The sequence below is a fragment of the Hyla sarda genome, chromosome 1 (assembly GCF_029499605.1).
Source record: "Hyla sarda isolate aHylSar1 chromosome 1, aHylSar1.hap1, whole genome shotgun sequence".
Taxonomy (NCBI): Eukaryota; Metazoa; Chordata; class Amphibia; order Anura; family Hylidae; genus Hyla; species Hyla sarda.
The window spans coordinates 480,290,435-480,317,022 of NC_079189.1; the positions used below are offsets into that span (position 1 = coordinate 480,290,435).

At 38.8% G+C, this 26,588-nt stretch overlaps 1 protein-coding gene across 1 annotated transcript in view; it reads left to right on the forward strand.

Moving 5' to 3' along the window:
• The window catches only part of FBN2 (fibrillin 2), a 230,049-nt gene that overhangs the window by 49,681 nt on the left and 153,780 nt on the right, over positions 1 to 26,588 (forward strand). The window contains exon 6 of the mRNA XM_056537296.1: positions 21,765 to 21,962. Coding sequence (XP_056393271.1) covers positions 21,765 to 21,962 — 198 coding nt within the window. The remainder of the gene's footprint in view (positions 1 to 21,764; positions 21,963 to 26,588) is intronic.

A 26,588-nucleotide genomic window follows, 5' to 3' on the forward strand; every position in this document is an offset into this window, starting at 1 on the left:
TCAATGACCCATGTAATCGCTATTTGTCTTGACTGTTAAGGGGCTTACAAAGGTCAGAATTTAATTTCTGCTAAAAGTTGCCATTGAAGTCTCAAGATTATCCTAAATTTGAACAAACATTTTTAGGGAAATATAATACAACTTCCTATATTATATGACCCTAACTCTATTTTTTTAATTCATGGGTAATTTATTTTTCTTACAAGAACTGATGGAATTCAGAAAATAAGAGAGTGAAATGGTTATTGTATTTTTTTAGCACCTAATACTGCTTGGTAGTTTGGTTGCATATAATGGACTCTGTAATTACTGCAGTATATGTGTAGCATTGTACTGTATGTGTAGTCCTTTATAATAGAACCATTTCACATAGAATAAACTTTCCTATTTAGTAATGGTACATCCATTTGTATGTTATACACTATTAGCCATACTAATGAAACTCCTTTAACCCCTTAAGGACTCAGGGTTTTTCCGTTTTTGCACTTTCGCTTTTTCCTCCTTACCTTTTAAAAATCATAACCCTTTCAATTTTCCACCTAAAAATCCATATTATGGCTTATTTTTTGCGTCGCCAATTCTACTTTGCAGTGACATTAGTCATCTTACCCAAAAATGCACGGCAAAACGGAAAGAAAAATCATTGTGCGACAAAATCGAAGAAAAAATGTCATTTTTTAACTTATGGGGGCTTCCGTTTCTACGCAGTGCATATTTCGGTAAAAATTACACCTTACCATTATTCTGTAGGTCCATACGGTTAAAATGATACCCTAATTATATAGGTTTAATTTTGTCGCACTTCTGGAAAAAATCATAACTACATGCAGGAAAAATTATACGTTTAAAAATGTCATCTTCTGACCCCTATAACTTTTTTATTTTTCCACATACAGGGCGGTATGAGGACTAATTTTTTGCGCCGTGATCTGAAGTTTTTATTGGTATGATTTTTGTTTTGATCAGACTTTTTGATCACTTTTTATTCATTTTTTAATGGTATAAAAAGTGACCAAAAATGCGCTTTTTTTGACGTTGAAATTTTTTTGCGCGTACGCCATTGACCGTACAGTTTAATTAATGATATATTTTTATAGTTCGGACATTTACGCACGCGGTGATACAACATATGTTTATTTATTTTTTTTTACACTGTTTTATTTTTTTTATGGGAAAAGGGGGGTGATTCAAACTTTTATTAGGGAAGGGGTTAAATGACCTTTATTAACACTTTTTTTTTACATTTTTTTTGCAGTGTTATAGGTCCCATAGGGACCTATAACTTTAAATATTAAGGTACCTGAATCCAGGTTCAGAACCCCCATTGTTCAGCTGTTATCACTGGAAAACTTCAGTTGTCTATACATGTTAGATCCACCACACTGAGAACCATTGCTTGCAGCAGAAGTCCCCTGTGATGAATATAGTGGATAGTGGACATACTTTATTTTTATTACTAGTCTCCTCATATAGGAAAGAGAGATTTATGGACCCCTTGAAGGGGTACTCCGGTGAAAAACTTTTTTTTTAATTATTTTTAAATCAACTGGTGCCAGAAAGTTAAACAGATTTGTAAATTACTTCTATTAAAAAATCTTAATCCTTCCTGTACTTATTAGCTGCTGAATACTACAGCGGAAATTCTTTTCTTTTTGAAACACAGAGCTGTCTGCTGACATCATGAGCACAGTGCTCTCTGCTGACATCTCTATCCATTTTAGGAACTGTCCAGAACAGCATATGTTTGCTATGGGGATTTCCTTTTACTCTGGACAGTTCCTAAAATGGACAGAGATGTCAGCAGAGAGCACTGTGCTCATGATGTCAGCAGACAGCTCTGTGTTTCAAACGGAAAATAATTTCCATTGTAGTATTCAGCAGCTAATAAGTACAGGAAGGATTAAGATTTTTTAATAGAAGTAATTTACAAATCTGTTTAACTTTCTGGCACCAGTTGATTTAAAAAAAAAGTTTTTCACCGGAGTACCCCTTCAAGGGGTCCATAAATCTCTCTTTCCTATATGAGGAGACTAGTAATAAAAATAAAGTATGTCCACTATCCACTATATTCATCACAGGGGACTGCTGCTGCAAACAATGGTTCTCAGAGTACCCCTTTAATTTCCTGGGCTCAGGCACAACCATACCCTTCGCACCCTCTATAGTTATGGGCGGCCCTGATAGTAGACTACACCTTTCTATGAGACTCAAATGCCCTAATGGAGCATATAGACAAAAGTTAGCTTGATGATATAAACCTAAATATATGGTGAGTGCACATTTTGGCTTTTGTATCACAGATATTTATAATACCATACATTGTTCTGAGAAAAAAGATTCTCACATCTGTATTTTTGTTGTCAACGTCATTGAATATTGTAAATTCTTACTCAAATGACCTATTAGCCTACCCAAACCTTGATGGTGGCTGACTCAAGCTATGCCTATGTCTGTGAATGGACCCACCTATTTACTTCATTAAAATGACTGCTTCTTCTCTCTCAGTACATACACAAGGTGCACAATTCTTATAATCCCCTGAAGAAAGCAGAAGTAAAATTATAAAGGGTGGCATTGAAATGAGAACATAGTAGAGAAGATAAGACCGTCTTATGAGATGTAATCATGCACGTTTGCATTTAGCATAAAAAGGAGATTTTACACAAGCTATACACATATAGGTGGATTATAAAACAATACAAACACTTATTTTTTTTGACAGATAATGTGACATTAGGTTTTTATACCCAGTTCTTCAATTTGCCTTCCTGACATTACAGATGTTTACTATTTCATGGCCCATGTTTCAGGAAATAGTGGAACTAGTAGCATAAGGGCACAAAGATGTTTCCTTCATATTTCAAATAATTTTGATATTTTTTTTACACTTTAGAAGCTTTGACAATTTTAACATAGAGCTTGATAAGTTTCATGTTTGGACAGCCTAGCAAAGGGCCACAGCGTCTCATCAAATGAGAATGGAATCATGCCAAAATAATGTCCAGGAAGTTACCTGGACAGCACCATTTTACTTTGAAGTAAATTATTTTCTTTGCGTTAATCCACAGCCTATTAGTCATTTTTAGAGCATCAGTCACATGTTACTAAAAGTAACATATATTGCATGTAGTAATGTAACTGTAGCATAGACCATCAAAATACACTGAATGACTACATTATTAGAGAGACCCGCCCTGTCACAATGTAAGTTCTTATTTTTTATTTTTATTTTTAAACTTCAAACTATTTTGTTGCCGTTAGACTAGCCAAGGCCAGGATTTCAAAAATGTATAACCTTTTTTTTTTAATCATCCAATACTATTGAGAGCAGAGATGGCTTTAGCATCAGGCCACTTAGGCTATCGCCTATGGCCTCCCTCCAGCCCCAACCACCACAAGTTAAGTCCAACATCAACAGTGCCCATGGGCTGCCATGCTCCTTCCGACCAGCCCCTTCCACCCCTTTGCCACTTTAAGAAAAGGGGCTACTGGGGCCGGTCGTGTGGCATGCACAGGCATGTCTGATATGTCACTACTAGACACCTGGATCAACCTTCTGTCCTTATAGATCTAGAATCCATAACCTGTAATGATATTATTCACCAAAAATGCATCCATCCAGAGTTAACCATGACCACCTCCTCAGGCAGAGAATTCCACAGTCACTGCTCTTACAGTAAAGAACCCCCATTTGTGCTGGTGTAGAAACCTTCTTTCCTCAAGACATAGAGGACGCCTCCTTGTTATAGATACAGTAGTGGGAATAAATAGATAATGGGAGAGATCCCCTGATGTATTTATACATATTGTAAGTTATCCCCTAAGCCTTCTTTTTTCTAAACTAAATAACCCTAATTCTGATAATCTTTCTGGGTATTGTAGTCCTCCCATTCCCCGTATTACTCTGGTTGCCCGTCATTGAACCCTCTCCAGCTCCACTATATCTTTCTTGTACACTGGTGCCCAGTACTGTACACAGTATTCTATGTGTGGTCTGACTAGTGATTTGTACAGTGGTAGAATTATTTCCTTGTCGTGGGCATCTATTCCCCTATTGATGCACCCCATCATTTTATTTGCCTTGGCAGCAGCTGCCTGACACTGGTCACTACAGCTAAATTTACTATTAACTAAGACTCCCAAGTCCTTTTCCACGTCAGTCGTCCCAAGTGTGCTCCCATTTAATACATAATCCCAGCCCAGATTTTTCCTCCCCATGTGCATTACCTTACATTTATTAGTGTTGAACCTCATCGGCCACTTCCCAGCCCAAACCTCCAACTCATCCAGATCCAAGTGCACTGTCCTCTATTGTGTTTACTTCTTTACAGAGTTTAGTACTATCTGCAAAGAAAGTTACTTTACTATGCCCCCCCTCTACAAGTTCATTATAATAATATTAAATAGAACAGGACCCAAGACTGACCCCTGTGGTACCCCACTAGTAACAGTCACCCAATCAGAATAAGTACCATTTATAACCACCCTCTGTTTCCTATCACTGAGCCAGGTACTTACCCACGTACACACATTCTCCCCAGCCCAATATCTCTCATTTTATGCACCAAACTTTTATGTGGCACCGTATCAAATGCTTTGGAAAAATCCAGATATACGACATCCAGTGATTGCCCCTTGTTCAGTCTGGAGCTCACCTCCTCATAAAAGCTGATCAGGTTAGTTTGACAGGACCGATCCCTCATAAAGCCATGCCGATATGGAGTCATACATTTATTTTTATCAAAATACTTCAAAATAGCATCCCTTAGGAAAACCCTCAAACAAATTACCTACTAGTCTATATTTCCCGGGGTCACCTTTTGACTTTTTTTTTTTTTTTTTAAATATTGGCACCATATTTGCCATGCGCCAGTCCTGGGGAACAGTCCCTGTTACTAAAGAGTCCCTGAATATTAAAAATAGGGGTCTGTCTATTACATTATTTAATTCCTTTAGAACATGGGGGTGAATGTCATCTGGACTTGGCGATATGTCTATTTTGATTCACAGATTTGGACTGTCTGTAGCATTGTATGTTGAGTCTAGTTGCAAGTTACAATGGTCCAGAAAAGACCATTGTATGTTGAAACGATTGTATGTTGAGGCCATTGTAAGTTGAGGGATCACTGTACACAGTCATTTTACAGTACAGAGATAATGCACATAGTGATGTCCCAGTACAGGGATAAGATACACAGTGATGTCACAGTACAGGGATAATATACACAGTGATGTCACAGTACAGGGATAATATACACAGTGAAGTCACAGTGCAAGGATAATGTACACAGTGATGGTGCTTGCATATCTTGTGTTCGTGGGGGCCTTGTGTTCGAGTTTTGCCTAAGACCTTACAAAGTCAGCTATATATCGTAGGGCAGAAGGACACTTTCAGCAGAACAAGGCACCATGCCACAAGGATCATATAATAATGGAATATTTCCAGGAACATGACAGGAAGTTTTCATTGCTTACTTGTTGTCCCCAGATCTTATTACTATAGAGCATATTTGTGATGAGACTGTTCTGACCATGTCTGTTTCTCCATCTAATCTGCAGCATTATGAGAAGTTATCCTGTTCACATTGGCCAATATTCCTTTACAAATCTTTCCAAAGGATAATAACACCTAGTAGAATCTATTGTATGCTACAATGATTTCTGCACTTCTGACGGCCAAAAAAGATCTAACAAGCTACTAGTCTCTAAAAAGGTGGCCATTCAGTGTAATTTTTTGTATGCTAAAGGGACCCTGGTCCAATATTGATCATTCCTCAAACGTTTAACACTAGTGTTGCAGACTTTTAATTTTTTTTCTGTTAATTTATTAGGATAAAATATTTTTTCCATGTTAAACCACATTCTCTTTCATAATATCGTAGAAATATCATCAGACAATGTTTTTACCTGATGATGTGACTGATGTGTTTTGGAGTTGGAAAACTGTGCTTAAACGGGTACTCCAGTGGAAAACCAATTTTTGAAAATCAACTGATGCCAGAAAGTTAAATAGATTTGTAAATTACTTCTATTAAAAAGCTTAATCCTTCTAGTACTCATCAGCTGCTGTATGCTAGAGAGGAGGTGGTATTTCTTTATGGAATTGTTTAACCACAGTGCTCACTGCTGACACCTCTATATATGTCAGGGACTGTCCAGTGTAGAAGCAAATCCCCATAGCAAACCTATCCTGCCCTGGACAGTTCCTGATACGGACAGAGATGTCAGCAGAGAGCACTGTGGTCAGACTGGAAATAACTCCAGAAGGAAATACAACTTCCTCTGCAGCTTAAAGCAGCTGATAAGTACTGGAAGTATTTTGATTTATAAATAGGAGTCATTTACAAATCTTTTTTACCTTTCTGCCACCAGCTGATTTAAAAAAAAAATATTTTTTCACCAAAGTGCCCCTTTAAATAAGATGTCCAGTGAAACACAGTTCATCCCCTATCCGCAGGGGAGTCCTACTGCTGAGACCCCTGGAGGGGGTATGTTTTAACCGACTGAAATGCTGGGTGTGAAACATAATTTCCTTAAAGGGGTACTCTGGTGGAATTGTATTTAATTTTTTTTTAATCAACTGTTGCCAGTAAGTTAAACAGACTTGTACATTACTTTAGTAAAAAAAAATCTTAGTCCTTCAGGTACTTATCAGCTGTTGTATGCAACGGAGGAAATTATTTTAGAAAATCGGTCCATTACCACCCAGATGACTGTATTGCCTCTGGAAGATGGAAGATCGGTCATAAAGTCCATAGCAATATCGGTCCAGGGGACCTTAGAGACAGGCAAAGGCCGAAGAAGACCTGCTGGTTTAGTTCTTGTTCCGGTCACAGACTGAACAGGAACAAACAAAATCAATGACAACCTGTTTTAAACTTGGCCACCAATATTGTCTAGAGATGAGCCGTAGGGAGCCTCAAACAGGAAGATACGTAAGTCTTACCAGTAGGCAAATGCTGAAGACTTGCTAGCGCTGCAGAGATGTGACGTTCTGGAGGAATAATATGCTGAGGAGGAGATACACGGTCAAGCATATCAGAAGACCTGGAAAGAGCGTCAGCTCGTAAATTCTTCTCTGAAGGACGGAAGTGAATGTAGAAGTCAAATCTGGAGAAGAACAGAGACAATCGGGCCTGCCGTGGGTTGAGTTGATGAGCTGTCTGAAGATAGAGCAAGTTCTTGTGGTCAGAAGATATAGTAACAGGATGTACTGATCCCTCCAAGAGATGACGCCATTCTTCCAAAGCCAGCTTTATAGCTAAGAGTACACGGTCTCCAATTGTATATTTATTAATTTTTTTGTGGGAGAGAAAGAAAAAAAACACAGGTTATAATCTTTCCCTTAGAGGACTTTTGTGTAAAGACAGCACCTGCTTCAACTGAAGAAGCATCCACCTCCAAAAGAAACAGCTTCCTGGAATCGGGTCTAGACAAGATCGGAGCCGAAGCGAAGGCGGTCTGTTTAAAAGCATTTTCAGCCTCTGGAGTCCAGACATTGGGATTAGAAGTTACTTGGTGAGAGAAACAATAGGTGCTACCAAGGTGAAGTAATGAGGAATAAATTGCCGATAGTGATTGGCAAAACCGAGAAAGCGCTGAATAGCTTTTAGGCTGGAAGGTTGGGGCCAGTCCAGTACAGCAGACAACTTTTTAGGATCCATCTGTAGACCTTGACTGGTAATGATGTAACTTAGAAAAGGAAGACTGTTTTTTTTCGAGAATACACTTTTCTAGTTTAGCGCATAGAGGATTGTCTTGGAGACGTTTAAGACCTGGCGGAAGTGTGGGAAAGATGAGTCTGAAGATTGGGCGAGTAGATGAGAATATCATCCAAAGTACATCCGAATATCATCCAAATAGACCACAACACAGGTGTATACGAAAGATATAATTGACGAACTCCTGGAAGACTGCAGGAGCATTACAGAGTCCAAATGGCATCACAGGATTCTCAAAATGTCCATCCCGAGTATTAAACGCAGTCTTCCATTTGTCACCTTCTCGTATGCAAATCAAATTATAAGCTCCTCGAAGGTCAAGTTTGGATAAGATCCTTGCTCCACGCATATGATCAAATAATTCTGAAATCAAGGGAAGTGGATAACAGTTTTTGACGGTGATTTTATTCAGGCCACAATAGTCAATGCAAGGTCGCAAAGAACCGTCTTTTTTTCTCTACAAAGAAGAATCCGGCTCCGGCAGGGGAAGATAACCTCCACATAAAGCCTTTAAGAAGATTTTCTTGAATATATTTAGACATGGCCTGAGTTTCGGAAATAGACAATGGATAAATTATTCCACGAGGAGGAGTGGTCCCGGGCAATTGGTCGATAGGACAATCATAGGGACAATGAGGTGGCAAAACTTCAGCTTAGTTTCTCACTGAAGATGTCCGCATAGTCTTGTAGATACAAAGGCAAAGCGGGCAGAGGAGCAGAAGGAGGCACCAACTTAGACAGTGGTCGATGCAATAAGGTCCCCACTGGAGAACTTCTCCAGAATACCAATCTAGCTGCGGAGCATGGAGTTGTAACCAAGGAAAGCCAAGCAGGAGAGGAGAGGTACCTTGACGGAGTACATAGAAGGACGAGTTCTCCTTATGCAAGACTACAACCTGCATAATTAATAGCACAGTTCAGTTCAGATTTTCTCCATTGACCGTTGAGATGTACAAGGGCTTCAACAGGCGAGACACTGGCAGATGATACCTATGTATCTAGCTGTTACAGAGCTGGATGTGGATCCACTCACCTATGTGACTGATGACACGGGCCGTATCGGGGAGAGGAATCTAAGGTGCCGCTGGTCTTCACCAGAGCCAGATGGGCTTGCTGTGGCAGGCAACACCCAGGTCACTACCCCCAATACGACTCGACTACACAGGTAACTGGGCGAGGCGAAGTACAGTAGGATGAGGCAAAGACTAAGCAGAAGGTCAAGGCAGGCAGCAAAGGTTTTTAGTCTAAATAACATAGCGGAAGGGTCAGAACACGGGCTAGGCCAACAAACAAAAGGGTACGCTTAATCTCAGGCAAATATCACCGAAGATCAGACAGGGAAGAGGGGGAGGAGCAGGCTTAAATAACATAGCAGAAGGATCAGGCACCAATGAGTGGTGCACTGGGCCTTTAAATCTTAGGAAGCCAGCACGCGTTCGCCCTAGGAGGGAAGCAGAGAGTTGGGCAGAGGAAGATAAGGGACAGGCCGGGATTCACATGCGTGCGAGTCCCGTGATGCGAACCGCACCCGGGCCGCGAGAGCACGGCAACGAGCGTTCACGGTCAGAGCACCGGAACGGAGTGCTCACTCTAACAAGGACTACAGGGGACTGATTGATGTTAGTTTTATTTTAACAGGCAATGGTTGTAGGTGCCAGTCTTAACAATCAGCATGTCTGACAGTGACCTCTTATGTGAAACAGGCCTAACCAAACTCAACAAAAATGATGATATCATTTATGTGCACTTATACCTATGTTGCAGTACTGTTAGAGCAGTGAAGCAGAGCCTAGATCACTTCACATGCTGTTTTTGCACCACCCTGGTTTAGGCTTCTTTTTAATGCATTGGCTTAAAAAGCATCAAATTTGTCGAGAACCCCATGGTACAGAGTGTGCGGTTTAACTTAGCAACAATTAGTGGTGAATGGTTTGTGTTGTTGATTGATCACCATACAATGACTTTATGTGCTTGCAGAAAAGATAGAAGAACATGAATGCCAGAAGAAATTTAAAAAGTGACTCTTTTAAAATAAAAATGGAAATCAGGAAATTCCCCCCGTGTGGGTCCTTTTTACTCATATTTACTGTATGACCAAGATTCACTTTATTCCTAGCTCGAAAATGTAAAAAAAAATTATATTGTACATGTGTTATGTTTTTAAGGCATGTGGTACACCAAATAAGTATTTTTAGTCACATTGGTAGATTCTGTGAGATATGACAGCTGTTTTCCTGTCACCCAACCCCATAAAATATATTTGAGAGGCATCATTATGATATTGTATATTTCTTGAAGGCATCCCTCTCATTATTTGCAATGTTAAACCTAAAATGTAGGTAGTCTTGTGCATTTACAAGCTACCAGGACAATAACATAATTGAAAAAGTATTATAACTTTATAATCCCTAATTCTAAACAGCTGGGTTTCCAGATTACTGCATGTGAAGACAAAAAGAGAACAAATGGAGGTGCTGTCTAGTATTGGTGATCCTAAAAGTACATGTGGCACTTGCCTGCAACCCAGACCGGTTTCTGGAGTGAAGCGGTACAATAACAGAGGCTACCAAATGAGATCCAACCAGAGCCCAAGATAAAACGAGAGCTAAGTGGCACTTGTGTGTATCCAGATTGATCAGCAAAGTCACTTATAATTGCCAGTGGTGTTCTTGGGACAAAACTGAAACAGCCACATTAAAGGGGTTATCCACCATAAGGTGATTTTAGTACGTACCTGCCACACAGTAATGGACATGACTTAGGAAGGATCTGTGCTTGTCTTGGGGATAAATGGCTATGTTGTGAGATTACCATAACAACACTGTAGCTAGATTTTTTTGAACTTGTATTTCCTGTTTGACTTATGTTTTTTTTTTTTTTTACTACAAATCCCACAATTCTATTTTCCTCCCTCTCACACATCACACACCCCACCCATTGAAACAAAAGACCTGTGGTTTTCAGGGTGCCTACAGTTGCTGCATTAGTTGCAGATTGATCCCTCCACCCATTGAAGCAGACAGGCTCCCTGTCATCAGCTGACTAGTGAGTCAGGTCTCGGCCGCATGGCAACCTGGGAAAAATCTGAGACAACAGTAATTTTGTATGCTGGTAAAAATAAATATTGAGGTGAAAATCACAGAAGAATTATGAGAAAACCTTCACACACAGGTACAGACACTATATTATGAACTACACTAACTTTACAGCCCCTGTAGCATAGTCAAATAAAAAAAAAAAATCCTGGAATACCCCTTTAATAGTGAAGAGCAGAGGAATTGAATAGCAAAGAATGTACAGGCACCGACCATCTGCTATGAGGCAGTCTCCCACAGTGTCAACATGAGAATCATTAACCAAGAACCACAATGTATTAATGTAGACACCTGAAAAAAACAATTTGTCCCAAAATAAACCTACATTTTACTTCAACCCAATATTTATACATTGTGTTTCCTGGTTAAAGATTCTCCCACTTGCACCATGGGAGGCTTTCTGATATCAGATATTTATTGCCTGGAACAACAGTGGTTTCTTTGCTCTTCACAAAGGAAGATGTTCACCCTCAAAAAAGGTTAAGGCTGTGGTGCCAATACAGTTAGCCCTTCTTGGGTTGTTGTCCTGATTTGTACAACTAAATGAGGTGATCTTCATAACTACTACCTTTTGCAACAATATATGTCTATCTTGACAGTGCTAAAATATGTAGTGCCACCAGGTTGTTTTTTTTGGTTTGTTTGTTTGTTTTTTTATGCATGCGCTACGTGACTACTGATGGACTAAAACCACTGTGTTATTTGCAGGTCCATAGTAAGGGTTTTGGAAACCCCATTAGGGAAAATAATGTTGGGATCTTTTCTCCAGTAACAGTTCATGTAATGCCTAACGGATGTAGGATGCTATAGACATAACATTAGTTGTTTGGAGGTATACTTTATATTTTCAAACTCCCATGTCTTGCTTCTGAGAGAATCTGAGGAAAGTAGGTAGGTGTTGGAGGTTCCTGTGCAAATACTCTTTTTTGGCTTCCATACAATCCAGCCCTGGACCATCCAACAATAGGATATACCTATTTTGTCACCAAAAGTTCACAGTGACACAATTATAAACTGTTTCAAATAGTCTTTAATTGTGTGCAAAGCTAATTTAGATAGTTACACCACTGTTAGCCCTAGTACAGGAACATAGAAAAAGTTGCAGAGAAGTAGTAGAGTTGGCAACCTAATGCAGTTTGTAAGCATTATATGCGAAGCATGGCCTATTAGTATTGTGGCATATTTTTTGCATTGGTTTGTGGTGTGTGGGTAGCAATGTAAGGGAGCATGGTAATTTAAAATAGTTATAGGATTAATACTTGAATCTTGAGAACATTACAAAGCCCCTGATTGTTTGAGAAGTGGTGGTGACTGTTGCACTTTTTTATGATTTTGTGGTTAGGAGATTATATGACTAGACAGTGTTACATTGTCAGGTTCAGATTAACACCTAGAAGAAAACAGGAGACTAAGTAATAGGAATCAGACATAATCATATTAGCTATTTCTCCCCTTCCCCGATACACTTGCAGCTCACTGCCTGTTCTCATTGGAGATAGGGAGAAAAACCACTGCCCAATACCTCTGGTCATGCCTTTTCTTCCATTAGGACAAGGGACAGGGCAGCTTAAGATCCAGTGTGTCTGATCCTCCTTTTACCTGACAAGAGTTGGGACACTACCAGAAACAGTTGGCTGGTCCTATTGACATCGGCCATTTGGTTGATGTTTCTTTAATGCTTATGGGCAACTTTAGATATGAATTTGATGTCAAATAACCTTCCTTGCATTATGTCTAGACATTAAAATGAAAGTGCATCCCAATGCCAATATGTGGTTTCTGGTTCAGCTTAAAAACATTGGTCTGAAGGTATCAGGGATTTGGATGACACACATGATTTTATTGACATCTGTGTATGGAAAACATTGTTCTGGTGGCACTTGAATCTTCTTTCATTTACATAACTAATATATTGTTACATTAGCATCTCACCGATTTCTGGGGGATAGTAAGAGGCAGTAGGGGAAATGTACCAAACCAGAACATAGTAGAAAAGAGGATGTCCAGCGCTTGACTCGGGAACAGGTCTTTATTTAGAATTCACAAAGAGACATACAGGTACACGGAGACGTGTGACACGTTTCGGCTTGTATCACCAAGGTATGACTAAGGCTTGGTGATACAAGCCGAAACGCGTCACACGTCTCCGTGTGCCGTACCTGTATGTCTCTTAACATCCTCTTTTCTACTATATTCTGGGTGTAGTCCACGCCAGTCCGTGCGCTTCCTGCTAAGGGTGAGCTGATATGAACTTTCTTTAAACCAGAACATAGGAAAAGTAGTAGTTGCCAGGTTTCTAATGTCATGTTCCTAAGGGGCACAAAGAAAGGAAAGCTGAAATTACACTTTGCATTGTTTGTAATGTGCAACTTCTTAATGGAGAATCATTTCCAAAAATCTCTCAATCAATCTCTAATACATTGTGGTGGAGACACAGTCAGACAACACTAGTTATAAGAGAAGTGGAATTGTTATTATGTGACAATGTCATTGGCTAGTTGACTTTTCAGTTCGTCCAGTCCTTAGCATACTTACACCTAGGAAGCTCTGTTACTATTATAGTATTAATTGAGATCTAGACATCACAGAATTATTTTAATACAGTCTGTCTGCTAGAAGTTGGCATAAACACATAAAAAAAAATAGATGTTCACATTTTCGAATATTAATGCTTGGAAAGTTCTCGATTGAAGCCATCTGCAAAGAATATTATATTTACATTTGGAATTAAATACACTGCAAATGGAAATACTGCCTTTTTCGAATGGCTGAAATAATTTTGTTTAAGAATCTTTTTGTTAGAAATTCTCCAGTGTTTACATGATGTGTAATTGAACTTCATTACATGTCACAGTTGTATTAATCAAATCATGTAGCTGATACTGGTAGCCATTACATAAGTCTTTAGCCGGCTAATGTTAACATGGTCATTCCCAGTGATGCTAAGTCAATAAATATTACAATAAATATTACAGGATATTACAATAATTTTTTAATAGCAGTTAAAATCTTGGGTGGATATTAGTTGTTGCACCTGTATAATGTGTTTATTATATTAATTTGATTTGAGGGTTTTATAAAGTAATATACAGTAGAGATTTTTTTTTTTAATAAGAATGGTACAAGAAAGTCAATTTAAAACACATGATCATTAAAATGAAATTGTCAGTGCCAACATCTATTTGTCAATTTATACATAAATGTACCGTATTTATCGGGGTATACCACACACCGGCCTATAACACGCACCCTCATTTTACCAAGGATATTTGGGTAAAAAAAGTTTTTTACCCAAATATCCATGGTAAAATGAGGGTGCGTGTGTGCGCGTGTATACCCTGATACATCCCCAGGAAAGGCAGGGGGAGAGAGGCCGTCGCTGCCCGCTTCTCTCCCCCTGCCTTTCCTGGGGTCTAGAGCCCTGCTGCCAGCCCTTCTCTCCCCCTGGCTATCGGCGCCGCTGCCCGTTCTGTCCCCCTGACTATCGGTATCGGCGCCCCATTGCCGGCGTCGATAGCCAGGGGGAGAGAAGCGGCGCCGACAGCCAGGGGGAGAGAAGGGGCAGCGGCACCCATTGCCGGCGCCGCTGCCCCGTTGCCTCCCCCCATCCCCGGTGGCATCATTACCTGGGTCGGGTCCGCGCTGCTGCAGGCCTCCGGCGTACGTCCCCTGCGTCGTTGCTATGCACGCCGTGGCGCACTGACGTCATGCGCCGCGCCATGCAGCGCATAGCAACGACGAAGGGGACGCACGCCGGAGGCCTGCAGCAGCGCGGCAGCGAGGTAATTATGCCACCGGGGATGGGGGGAGGCAACGGGGCAGCGGCGCCGGCAATGGGTGCCGCTGCCCCTTCTCTCCCCCTGGCTATCGGCGCCGGTACCGATAGTCAGGGGGACAGAACGGGCAGCGGCGCCGATAGCCAGGGGGTGAGAAGGGCCGGCAGCAGGGCTCTAGACCCCAGGGAAGGCAGGGGGAGAGAAGCGGGCAGCGACGGCCTCTCTCCCCCTGCCTTTCCTGGGGCGGTATCGGCGTATAACACGCACGTAGACTTTAGGCTAAAAATTTTAGCCTAAAAAGTGTGTGTTATACGCCGATAAATACGGTATTAAAAATAAAAAATAAATGCAATGGCCGGGTCTTTATTTTTAGAAGCTCTTGGCGCATTACTATGTCTGAGCAACAGACAGCTTGCCTGTTGGTTTTAGACCCAGTTCACATGTGGCAGTTTACTGTTTTTCTTTCACTGTTTTCACCACTATGAGTGGTTGGGAGTTTACAAATTCCCATTCACGCACAGCAAATACCCATTCACACACAGACTCACTTAACACTGTGGTTTACAGGGCCTGCACAGTTTTTATGAAATCCCAGCGTATTCCAGCTCAGGCATTCTTGTAGAATTTTTTCCTATTGACTTCATGGAAGGAAAGCCACAAGGTCAAAAACCACATGATAAAAACATTCATGGTTTTTACATGTGGTAGCCCAAACAAATTTGAGTATGTTTTCAGGGATTATAAAATAAAATAAAAAAAATTAATATTTTAGTTAGTGTCTTGAATTGGAAAGTCTAGATTTATATTGCTGAAACAGACATGGTCTATAAAATGTTTTGGGTACTGAATTATTGTACATGCCAAAATGAACACATTTAGAAGTTAATACTTTCAAATAGTTCTCTAGGTTTCAGATACAAAAGATTCAAGCAGGACCAGAAGTTTAAAAGAGAGGAAGATATTTTTTCTTGCATTTTTGTGTTTATTGCATGACCTGCATGGATGTAAATATACTGCACAGCCTTTATACGAACTTTCCCACACATCAAGAACTTAAAGGGGTACTCCGGCCCTAGACATCAAAAGGATCCTGCGATCTCCGGCCCGGCACCCCAGTAGTCCGCATGCACAGAGAAAACTTCTCTCCGTGTCGGATTACAAGCGGCCAGAGCCATCACACCCCCTCCATATATCTCCCATAGACATTAATGGTGAACACGACTGCCCAAAGCCTAGCACAGACGCTGTTTTGAACATAAATGTTCAGAATGCCGGGGTGCCAGGCCGGAGATCACGGTTACCCAAAATTTTTAAATGTACCTGCTTGGTTTTTATATAAGAGTATTGTTATACAATAAACATATCTGGGATCATGCAGGGATGCACTAAGGCATACAAAAAGTTATAACTGAACCTTCTTTGAAGTATGCATAATAAATTTCATTTACTAAGTGTATTATACTGATAATGTAATGTTAGTTTATACTAAGAATTACATTTTAGATGACTCATATCTCATAGGGAATATCAATGTGTAAGGGAGTCACAGGAATCTTGGGGACAAAATCAATGATAAGTCTTTAGATGTTTTGCCTAGTAAGCAGGCTTACTTCTATTTATCAATCTGACTATTATTAACCATTAATAGCTTCCAAAATCTGTATTTTATTTCTTGAAACAGTCAAGCTTAGGTTAAGGATTATTGTGTATATATTGGCATCTACTATGTCCCTCTGTTTGCTTACATCTGGATCAACATGAAAATTAAAATGGAGTGAGCTCAAGTAGAGTCTTCTCATTGACCTCCCTTTATTACTCGAATATATATATATATATATATATATACCGTATATATATATATATATATATATATATATATATATATATAATTTATTTCTCCATATATACAATATTTTTTTTTGTCTGGGAATATATCTATATTGTGTTCTAAAGTGTTTCATTTACATGGAGTACATAAGTTCTATAATTCAGAAAAAATATACATATAGGATCTTTGAGTATTTCTTTATTATTAGATGTTATTTACATTTCGTAACCCATTCATAATGTCCTCCATACATCTTGAATAGCATATGAGCAAAAGCAGATTATTTACATTAAACCAATATGATCTGTTGCATTGCACAGTTAATGTATGCAGTCCTTGCCCACAAACTCCTTGTAGATTTTACACTGGTTTGATCTCAAAATCACAATGTTAACTACTTAGGCACAATGTTGCCCTATAAATGTATAACACAGAATTTTAATATATTTTATTCCTTATGACATACTTCAGCCTTCTTCTAGACACATGAGTAAACTATATAAGATACGGTATATCAGGTCATGGTATCATAGATTACTGCTACTAATAACTCTTGGCTGAGAATGAAATTATTTCACCCATTTTTCATTATTCATCGTTCTTTGGAAAGCTACTTTGTACAGTAGATGGTATTTCCATGTTTTGTATTTATTATATAATTGTATGGAAACCTTCATGCTAGCCTTAGAAATACTTTCATTAAAATGTGATTGTAATTTATGGTAATATATATGCATTAAAACATATACTTGACATGTATGATAGCTAAATACAAATGGAAATACATTAGTGTCCATTGTAAGGAATAGAGACAGAATATTGTTGGCAGGAAAAAAATACCTTTTTTATTTTTATCTTAGGATAGACAGATGTTTATCATAGACATGTTTAAATTTACGTACTGTAGATTCACCAACTGCATCTGCTGGAAGTTTGTTCCAAGCATCCACAAATTTTTCAGTAAAATAATATTTTCCCATGTTGCTCTGGATCATTTCCCCTACTAAGCTCAGATCGTTTTTGTATTTAACCCCTTAAGGACGCAGGACGTAAATGTAGGTCCTGGTGCGGTGGTACTTAACGCACCAGGACGTACATTTACGTCCTAAGCATAACCGCTGATCGCAGCCAGGGACCCGCCGCCATTAACCCCTCAGGTGCCGGGATCAATACAGATCCCGGCATCTGCGGCAGTGCGCGATTTGAATGAATGAACGCCGCATGGAGGTCCCCTCTCCTTCCTCCGTGCGGCTCCCGGCGGCTCCTGCTCTGGTCTGTGATCGAGCAGACCAGAGCAGAAGATGACCGAAAACACTGATCTGTTCTATGTCCTATACATAGAACAGATCAGTATTAGCAATCATGGTATTGCTATGAATAGTCCCCTATGGGGACTATTCAAGTGTAAAAAAAAAAAAGTAAAAAAATTTAAAAGTAAAAGTAAAAAAAAGTGAAAAATCCCCTCCCCCAATAAAAAAATAAAACGTCCGTTTTTTCCTATTTTACCCCCAAAAAGCGCAAAATTTTTTTTATAGACATATTTGGTATCGCCGCGTGCGTAAATGTCCGAACTATTAAAAAAAAATGTTTATGATCCCGTACGGTTAACGGTGTGAACGAAAAAAAAAAAATAAGTCCAAAATTTTTTAATACATTTTATTAAAAAAAAATATATAAAAAATGTATTAAAAGTTTTTTATATGCAAATGTGGTATCAAAAGAAAGTACAGATCATGGCGCAAAAAATGAGCCCCCATACCGCCGCTTATACGGAAAAATAAAAAAGTTATAGGTCATCAAAATAAAGGGATTATAAACGTACTAATTTGGTTAAAAAGTTTGTGATTTTTTTTAAGCGCAACAATAATATAAAAGTATGTAATAATGGGTATCATTTTAATCGTATTGACCCTCAGAATAAAGAACACACATCATTTTTACCATAAATTGTACGGCGTGAAAACGAAACCTTCCAAAATTAGCAAAATTGCGTTTTTCGTTTTAATTTCCCCACAAAAATAGTGTTTTTTGGTTGCGCCATACATTTTATGATATAATGAGTTATATAATTACAAAGGACAACTGGTCGCGCAAAAAACAAGCCCTCATACTAGTCTGTGGATGAAAATATAAAAGAGTTATGATTTTTAGAAGGCGAGGAGGAAAAAATGAAAACGTAAAAATTCAATTGTCTGAGTCCTTAAGGCCAAAATGGGCTGAGTCCTTAAGGGGTTAATTTTTAGTTGGGTACCAAAAAAAAAAAAAAAAAAGGATGCAGTAGTGATGGAAAATATTCTAGGGAACAAAATTTATATTTTTTAGAACTAATATTTTATTCATTTTCAATCAGGGAACAATTTGTGAGTAATTTATAAACAGATTTTATTTTAACAATTCTTAAACTTTATTAGCTATATGTCTGTCATTATTTGGGTACTACTACTGCTCCAAGCATGGAATAGTGTCTGTTCCATGCTGGGAGCTGTAGTACATGCCCTAAAGGACGGATTGCACCTGGTCTCACTCTTCGCATCCGGCCAATCAGTGCTCTGAGTGGCCAAACATTTTTATATTGCGGCTACATTTTGATGTCGCTGCCCGCCAGCAAAAAACTTAAATGTTAAAACCCACATGGCTTATATTTTGGTGTTTTTTTCACTCCTACAGACTTCTATGGGAGAAAAATGCCAAGATTTCAGTGAAAAAAATGCCATAGCCTCAATTTCAGGCCATTTTTGAAAACCAGCCTCTGAGCCCAAAATAGCAGAAAAACACCAAAAGGATTTTAAAAAAAAATGTCAAACTGAAAAACGGCAAGTGAATATGGCATTTTGCATTTCCCTACTGACTTGCAGCTAACATCTGGCGTAGAGTTTTTTAAGAAAAAGTTTTTTGGGACTTTTTTGGCTGAAAAACTTTTGTGGAATTCTTGCCTTATACTGCCGTCTGATTAGCTCCTTTCTGCTATATGACTGATGTTATTTTAGCAGGTTCTGCCAAATCGAATCCCCCAAAGTTTGAGTTCTAGCTAAACCAAACTTTTAACTTAGTTCTGACCGAGTTCTGGTAGATGGTATCAGCCATAAAAATACTGGAGTTAAACACTTACAACTGGAGGCAAGGCTATGTCCTACCATATTATCACTATGAAAGCCGCTTGTGAAAAACCTAAGCAGAAGAAGCTATTCAAATGGGCAGCAATTGCTTTATCTCCCATCATCAATAGAGGAAAATCCCAATGACTTATTTTTGATGTGTTTTTTCCCATCCTTAACAAATAGTCACATTTGTAATCTATTTGCCTCCGTCTGTCTAATTTTACATACCTCTTTGTTAGTTGCTTCTTTCTTTTACTATAGCCCTTACCTTTCAAAGACCATAGCTGTCTTCCTTTTACTATTGCATATTTATCTTACATATAGTCTTGTTGCCTTTAGCTTTTTTAATACTGTCCACTCCTGTTTTTTGTCATAGAGCACTACAAACATTTATTGAAGTAGATAAATAGTTTAGACATAGAGAAGCCAATGTTCATCCTATGTACCTAACACAGTCCCGAGGGCTCTATCTAATCCACCTACAGTATGCAGTATATACATTTTCACTCTTGAGTTAAAGAGGTACTCCGGTTGAAAACTTTTTTTTTTAAATCAACTGGTGCCAGAAAGTTAAACAGATTTGTAAATTACTTCTATTAAAAAAATATTAATCCTTCCAGTACTTATTAGCTGCTGAATACTACAGAGGAAATTCTCTTCTTTTTGGAACACAGTGCTCTCTGCTGAATCATGAGCACAGTGCTCTCTGCTGACATCTCTGTCCATTTTAGGAACTGACCAGAGCAGCATATATTTGCTATAGGGATTTTCTCCTACTCTGGACAGTTCTTAAAATAGACAGAATCATTTAACAAGATCATTTAACCCATTACATAATAAAAGTCAGAATCACCCCCCTTTTCCCAATAAAAAAGAAAGTGTGTGAATAAAAATAAACATGTGGTATCACCGCGTGCGTAAATGTCCGAACTAAAAAAAATATAATGTTAATTAAACCCCGCGGTCTATGGTGTACACATAAAAAAGTTCCAAAGTCCAAAATAGGGTTAAAAAGTGATCAAAAAGTCCAATCAAAACAAAAATGATACCGATAAAAATTTCAGATCATGGTGCAAAAAATGAGCCCTCATACATCCCCATATGCGGAAAAATAAAAAAGTTATAAGGGTCAGAATAGGACATTTTTAAACTTATAAATTTTCCTGCATGTAGTAAAGATTTTTCCAGAATTATGACAAAATCAAACCTATATCAGTAGGGTATCATTTTAACCATAAGGACCTACAGAATAAAGAGAAGGTGTAATTTTTACCAGAAAATGCACTGCGTAGAAAAAGAAGCCCCCAAAATTTACAAAATGGCATTGTTTCTTCAGTTTTTGTCGCACAATTATTCTTTTTTTCCATTCTGCCATGGATTTGGGGTAAAAAGTAGAATTGGTGGCACAAAAAATAAGCCATAATATGGATTTTTAGGTGAAAAATTTAAAGCGTTATGATTTTTAGAAGGTGATGAGCAAAAAATGAAAATTCAAAAACAAAAAATACCCTGCATAATTAAGGGGTTAATAGAAGTAATTCACAAATCTGTTTAACTTTCTGGCACCAGTTGATTTAATAAAAAAAAGTTTTCCACCAAAGTACCCCTTTAAGTATTGTGTGGCTAAATGTCAACTAATCACAAGAATGATCTTTTTCATACTACCTTAGGCATCTACAGTGTATGTCTCTCCAGTTAATGGAGGAATATTTTGTTGTGCTCGCCAAGTACAATACCAGCAATGATCCTTTCCCAAAGAGTGTAAAAATATCTAGATTATTTCTTTATTTGTTCAAAAAAACCATGTAAATAATTGAACAAACTTCACATTTCTTAGGTAACATCTTGTTTCCACTTGCTTAAAAGATTTAGGTCTACAAGCCAAAGATCATCCTGCATTTGGTCTTTTGTCATTTGGTGTGAGAGTTTGCAAGAATTTCAAAACAGCTACTGCCAGTGTATTATATTATAGCTCCTAATATTTCATCAAACCTGAAAATGTTATATTTCAAATATCTAAACCTGTCAGACAATTGAAATAATTAGACAAATTTCTGCCAATGTAATAAAATGAAAAAGCAAATATTTTGACATTCGGCATAGGCTAACAATATTAATGTGTCATCTGTTTTTTCAATTTCCTCATATTTCTGTTTTCTTAGTAGTTTTGCTAAATTTGAGCTTTTAAGGTCGTCAGATGGTGCTGGCCGGATTTGAATATTTTCTTTTGCTGTTTTTACTTTCAGACTATAGAACAGGGCCCTGCTTCACTCAAGTCAGCAATCAGATGTGTCAGGGTCAGGTGACTGGTATCGTGTGCACAAAAACACTCTGCTGTGCAACCATCGGACGTGCCTGGGGACACCCATGTGAGATGTGCCCTGCTCAACCACAACCCTGCCGTCGTGGCTACATTCCCAATATACGTAGTGGAGCCTGCCAAGGTAAACTGTCTTAGACTAATGTGTATTTGTAATAAATTCATTTCCTGAACATAGCATAAATCAATATATTTAACTGTGAATGCAGTGGACACACTCCTACTTAAAGGCCCATGCCAATCAACCCTAAAATACTGAGTAATTTCATGCTTCCATATTATATAATCTACTGAACCTATATTTTATTTTCAGTCTTGTAGTACATACACTAGATCCATTCATCTAAAACATGTTATCAATGGAGAAATGCTAATGTATAGAAGGGAGTCAAATAAATCAGTGGTTCTCAAACAATTTTAGCAGAAGGGGCTTTCAGAAGAACACAGTGATGAACTCTAATCTTACAGTCAGTGCCACGTATTTGGCTTTATGTGAAGCAGCACTATAGCTAGATCCCGGACTAGGGAAGAATAGTGGTATTTACTATGTAGTAGTATAGTTGTGAACCTTATTGTTACACTTATTAATTAACTCTCCACAAAATCACACAAGCATTAAGAACCAGGTATGTAATTCTCTCATCTACATGAATAAAAAAAAATCACTAATCGGAAAGATCTGGTTAGAATCGAACTAGATATCTCTGAGACTCACTGAGATTCCCATAATGGTTAGTGCAATTCTTATTGATCCTATACTATCAACCACAAAAATGTTAAAGCCCTAGACCCCATAATGGGGCGAATCCAAATGAAACAAAGTGTTATATTTTGTTATATTTTTCTTTCAGATGCAAAAAAAAAATTCTAATAGGTTCTAATATGTATTTTCTTAAAGGTAACCTGGTAGCTGTTTTATACAGAAAATTATGATTCATTTTGAAATGCTCGGACCTTTCAGAAAAACTTTGGTTTTAAAAGCTACTAGAAAAAGGGTGACTAGTCTTGGAAGTTGCTACCCGGAGATTGTTCTCTGCCAACAGCCTTGAGTGACACATTTCACTCTCTGTGTGTATAGAAAGAGATGTGTCACTCAAGGCCAGTGAGGTGGGGAGCAGCTGGGGGACCTCCCCAATGTTTTATTGCCCCATAACAATTTGATATTCCAATGCACAGTATATTAATCACTGTGTGACTATGAATATAAGGATTTTACTGAATTCCAATCAATACCTATTGACACTTCCCCATGTTGACACTTCAGACTAGACTCTCCTTATCTCAGCAGCATAAATACATGAACTTATATTTCTGTTACATAGATTTCAATGTATATCTTTGAAATGTCATGCAGATGTGCCCAACTACAGAATTGAGGCACTATTGCTGCTGCTCTTAGACAATGTTTCTTTGGGATCTGCTGAGAGTTCGGCATTTAACATGTTTATTTTGAACATAGTCACTGTAATACAACAGAGAACAAAGGCATAACTAAGTGATAAAGTAACAAGCAGGGGGTGGACTGGTCAAAGGCTATAACAGTCATAAATAACCATTCCCTGGTGACATTATATTGTGACAGAGCCTTTATTCTCTTTTCATAGTAACAGAATCCTTTTGTGTTCTATGAACTGTGCTATATAAAGTAAAAATTAGTTTTCCTGTTGTATAGTTATGTTCAATAAGGATGACACTAAGACCAAGATGAATCCATTTGGTAATGTTGGCACCATACCAATAATCCTGGCTATAATATTTGGAGTAATTGTCCAAGTTGCCAATTAAACTTTTATAGCCAGTATTGGTGGTATTAGTGAATTAGTGGATGATCTTTGTTGCTTTAAGGGGCCCCGAATATTAATATGATCACAGGTTATGCAGCTTGGACTCCCGATAATCAGCTGTGATCTTTTGGTGACATTGCAACACAAACTGTAGGTGAGATCTAAATTTAGGACCTACCTTACTTTCCTACTAAGATGTCTGAAAATGTTTTTTTCAATCAAATAACCCCCTATCAGTTGTTAACAACAAGAATGAATGAATGAATACATTTAAAACTTTGTAATATTGATCACTTAAATGGGCTGTGTCAGTTTGGTATTAATATGTCCTAGAGTTTGGGTGATTAGACCCTCAACGATTGTCAGATACAGCCCGCTGCCCTTTGCATTTCGTTGTAGGAGAAGGCCTCCATTGTTAGTCTCGAGCAGTGTTTCCCAATGAGGGTGCCTCTAGCTGTTGCAAAACTATAACTCCTAGCATGCCGCAACAGCAGGAGGCTGGTCTAGAGAGACTATCACCTGCAGCAAGATGGAGATGGCAGCAAGCCAAGGGAGATAAATGTTCAGCCAGGTGCTTCTCCTTGCTGTATCAAACGATTAGTAGGGGTTACCAGGATGCCGATCAAAACACTTCACATGTCTCTAGGACATATCCAAAGCTTCTTAATGTGGCAGGGACATTTTAGGGGAGAAACACTATTGTTAGTCTTTTTAATACATTGATCCCTCAGGTTACAATATGTTCAACATACAGTGGTCTTTCTTGGGCCATTGTAACAAAAAAAAAACATACAATGTCAGAAACAGTCCATATCCATGCCTTCTGTGAAGGGCTGGAAGCCCAGATCGTCCAATATAACCGGCAGATAGTGTCAAAGTATCATGCTGTCCTTTCTGGCAAAGTAAAGCTTAGATAAGTGTTTTAAATATAAATTATGTTGCAATAATAAGATTTATAGTCAAAACTTTCTATTGGAAGTAACACGTTCCTCCAAAAGAATTTATTCATACAGTAGTTGTTGCTTTTTCAGCATATTGTAACAGTCAGTTGATGTTTCCACTTAGTGTAAGAAAAAAAAGTACACAGATGATCCAAAAGCCTTCTTTCATGTAGGAAAGCCAAGTCCGGCACATGTTTTTTGTAGAAAGGATTTAAGGTTATTTATACGCAAAAAGATGGTAAGGATTTGCCGAGATAATCTTGAAAGCCTTATTTTCATACCCAACATGATATTGTCTATCCATCTGCTGTAACAGCTGGGCAGTTGCCATATATACGTGGACAATGAAGGTGTGGGAGTGCACTAGACCACAGGGGATATGTAATTTACTGTGTATTGCTATGAAGGACTTGAAAATTGAAAGGGGTACTCTGACCCTAAGACATCTTATCCCCTATCCAAAGGATGGGCCCATCAAGCCCCCTCCCATAGATTTGCATTGAGGGGGCGGGGTGTGACATCACACGGGGGTGGAGTCGTGACATCACGTTACTCCGGCCCCATGGTCGTGAGGCTTCAGACTCGGAGCCTCCAGCGCTGCATGGAGCACACACAGGTGGGTGCTGCATGAGGCATGAGAGATTGCGGGGGTCTCCAGCAGCGGGACCCCTGCGATCAGACATCTTATCTCCTATCCTTTAGATAAGGGATAAGATGTCTTAGGGCCGGAGTACCCCTTTCAGCCAAAAGATTTCTCTACTTAGAAAAGTAACTGATTACATCAACCCTTCATCTATTTTTATATTGTGATAATTATTTTTGACATTATTTTCTGCACACTGATATGCTTTACCAATCCTCAGTGGTAATATTACATTGCAGTGAAGCTTTCACATGATCAATTAGTTTTTGTTGGTCAGTTCCAAATATGCGCAGCATATTGTATGCGTGAACACCCTAACAGTGCACTGTTTGTTTTTTAAATAAAGAGGGAATAAATTCTGGTTCTGGAAGAGAAGAATTTGTTTTTGAAATTAATGGGTGCTATGTGGCTAGTGATTTTTAGCAAAACATAACTGCTTTTTCGGTGGTCTTTTATTTGGGGTGACCAACAGTACTATAGCACTCTAACTTCCTGTGGGTATTGTCATTGGTTTTGTAAGTTAAGGCTCCACACACATTAGAGAAAAGTCATACCAACTTTCCAATTGTGGCTGACTGTCTATTGACAGATGTTGAAGCAGAGAACAACTGTGCAAGTTAAATTTCAACTGCCCAAACCTTTTGTTTTTGGAGTTATATGCTGCCAGCAGCAGATGAGACTGGCACTTGCCTACTTCTGCCCCTCCTCAATTCAGGTCCAAGGAGACAGCTCTTGGCCTGTAACGTCTGTCAACAATAAAATGTGTATGGCTAGCTTATAGCATACAAGTAATATTAAAACATCCCTTCAGAGTTGTGAAAATGTAATTTTGGTGCTCTCACTGGGCATCTTAGCACTTTCTTCATAGTGCACAGCTATTTTTCATTCTTTCCATTTCAGGGGCTGGGACAGAGCTGAGCAGTTTGTCAATAGTACTCACACAGGGCTTCCATTTCCTTACTTCTCTAGCCCATCAAACCATATACTCCTCCTATGTGCTGGAGTCTGTGCACTGGATTGAACAGGACATGGGCTGCCACTGTGCTGAGCTGAACTTTTACACAGTGCACTACTATCAATGGCATGTGGAAAGAGAAGTATTTACATATGCACTGAGGGCTATGTGAGGAAGGAAGCAGCATAATCAAAACAAGTAAGCAGTTATGGTGCATTCATACCACGTTTAGCTTATACAGCTACCGGATAAGTGGGAAATGTCAAAGTCGCCCGCTACTGTATCCCAGCCGGACCTGGCCTGCATCTCATTCATTTGAATGAGCTGACCGGAGTCAGATAGTGACTCCGGTCGGCTCATTTTTGCATTGTATCCGGTTTTGTAGCTGGACTGAAAACAGTAATAGGTCACGGTTTTCAGTCCGGCG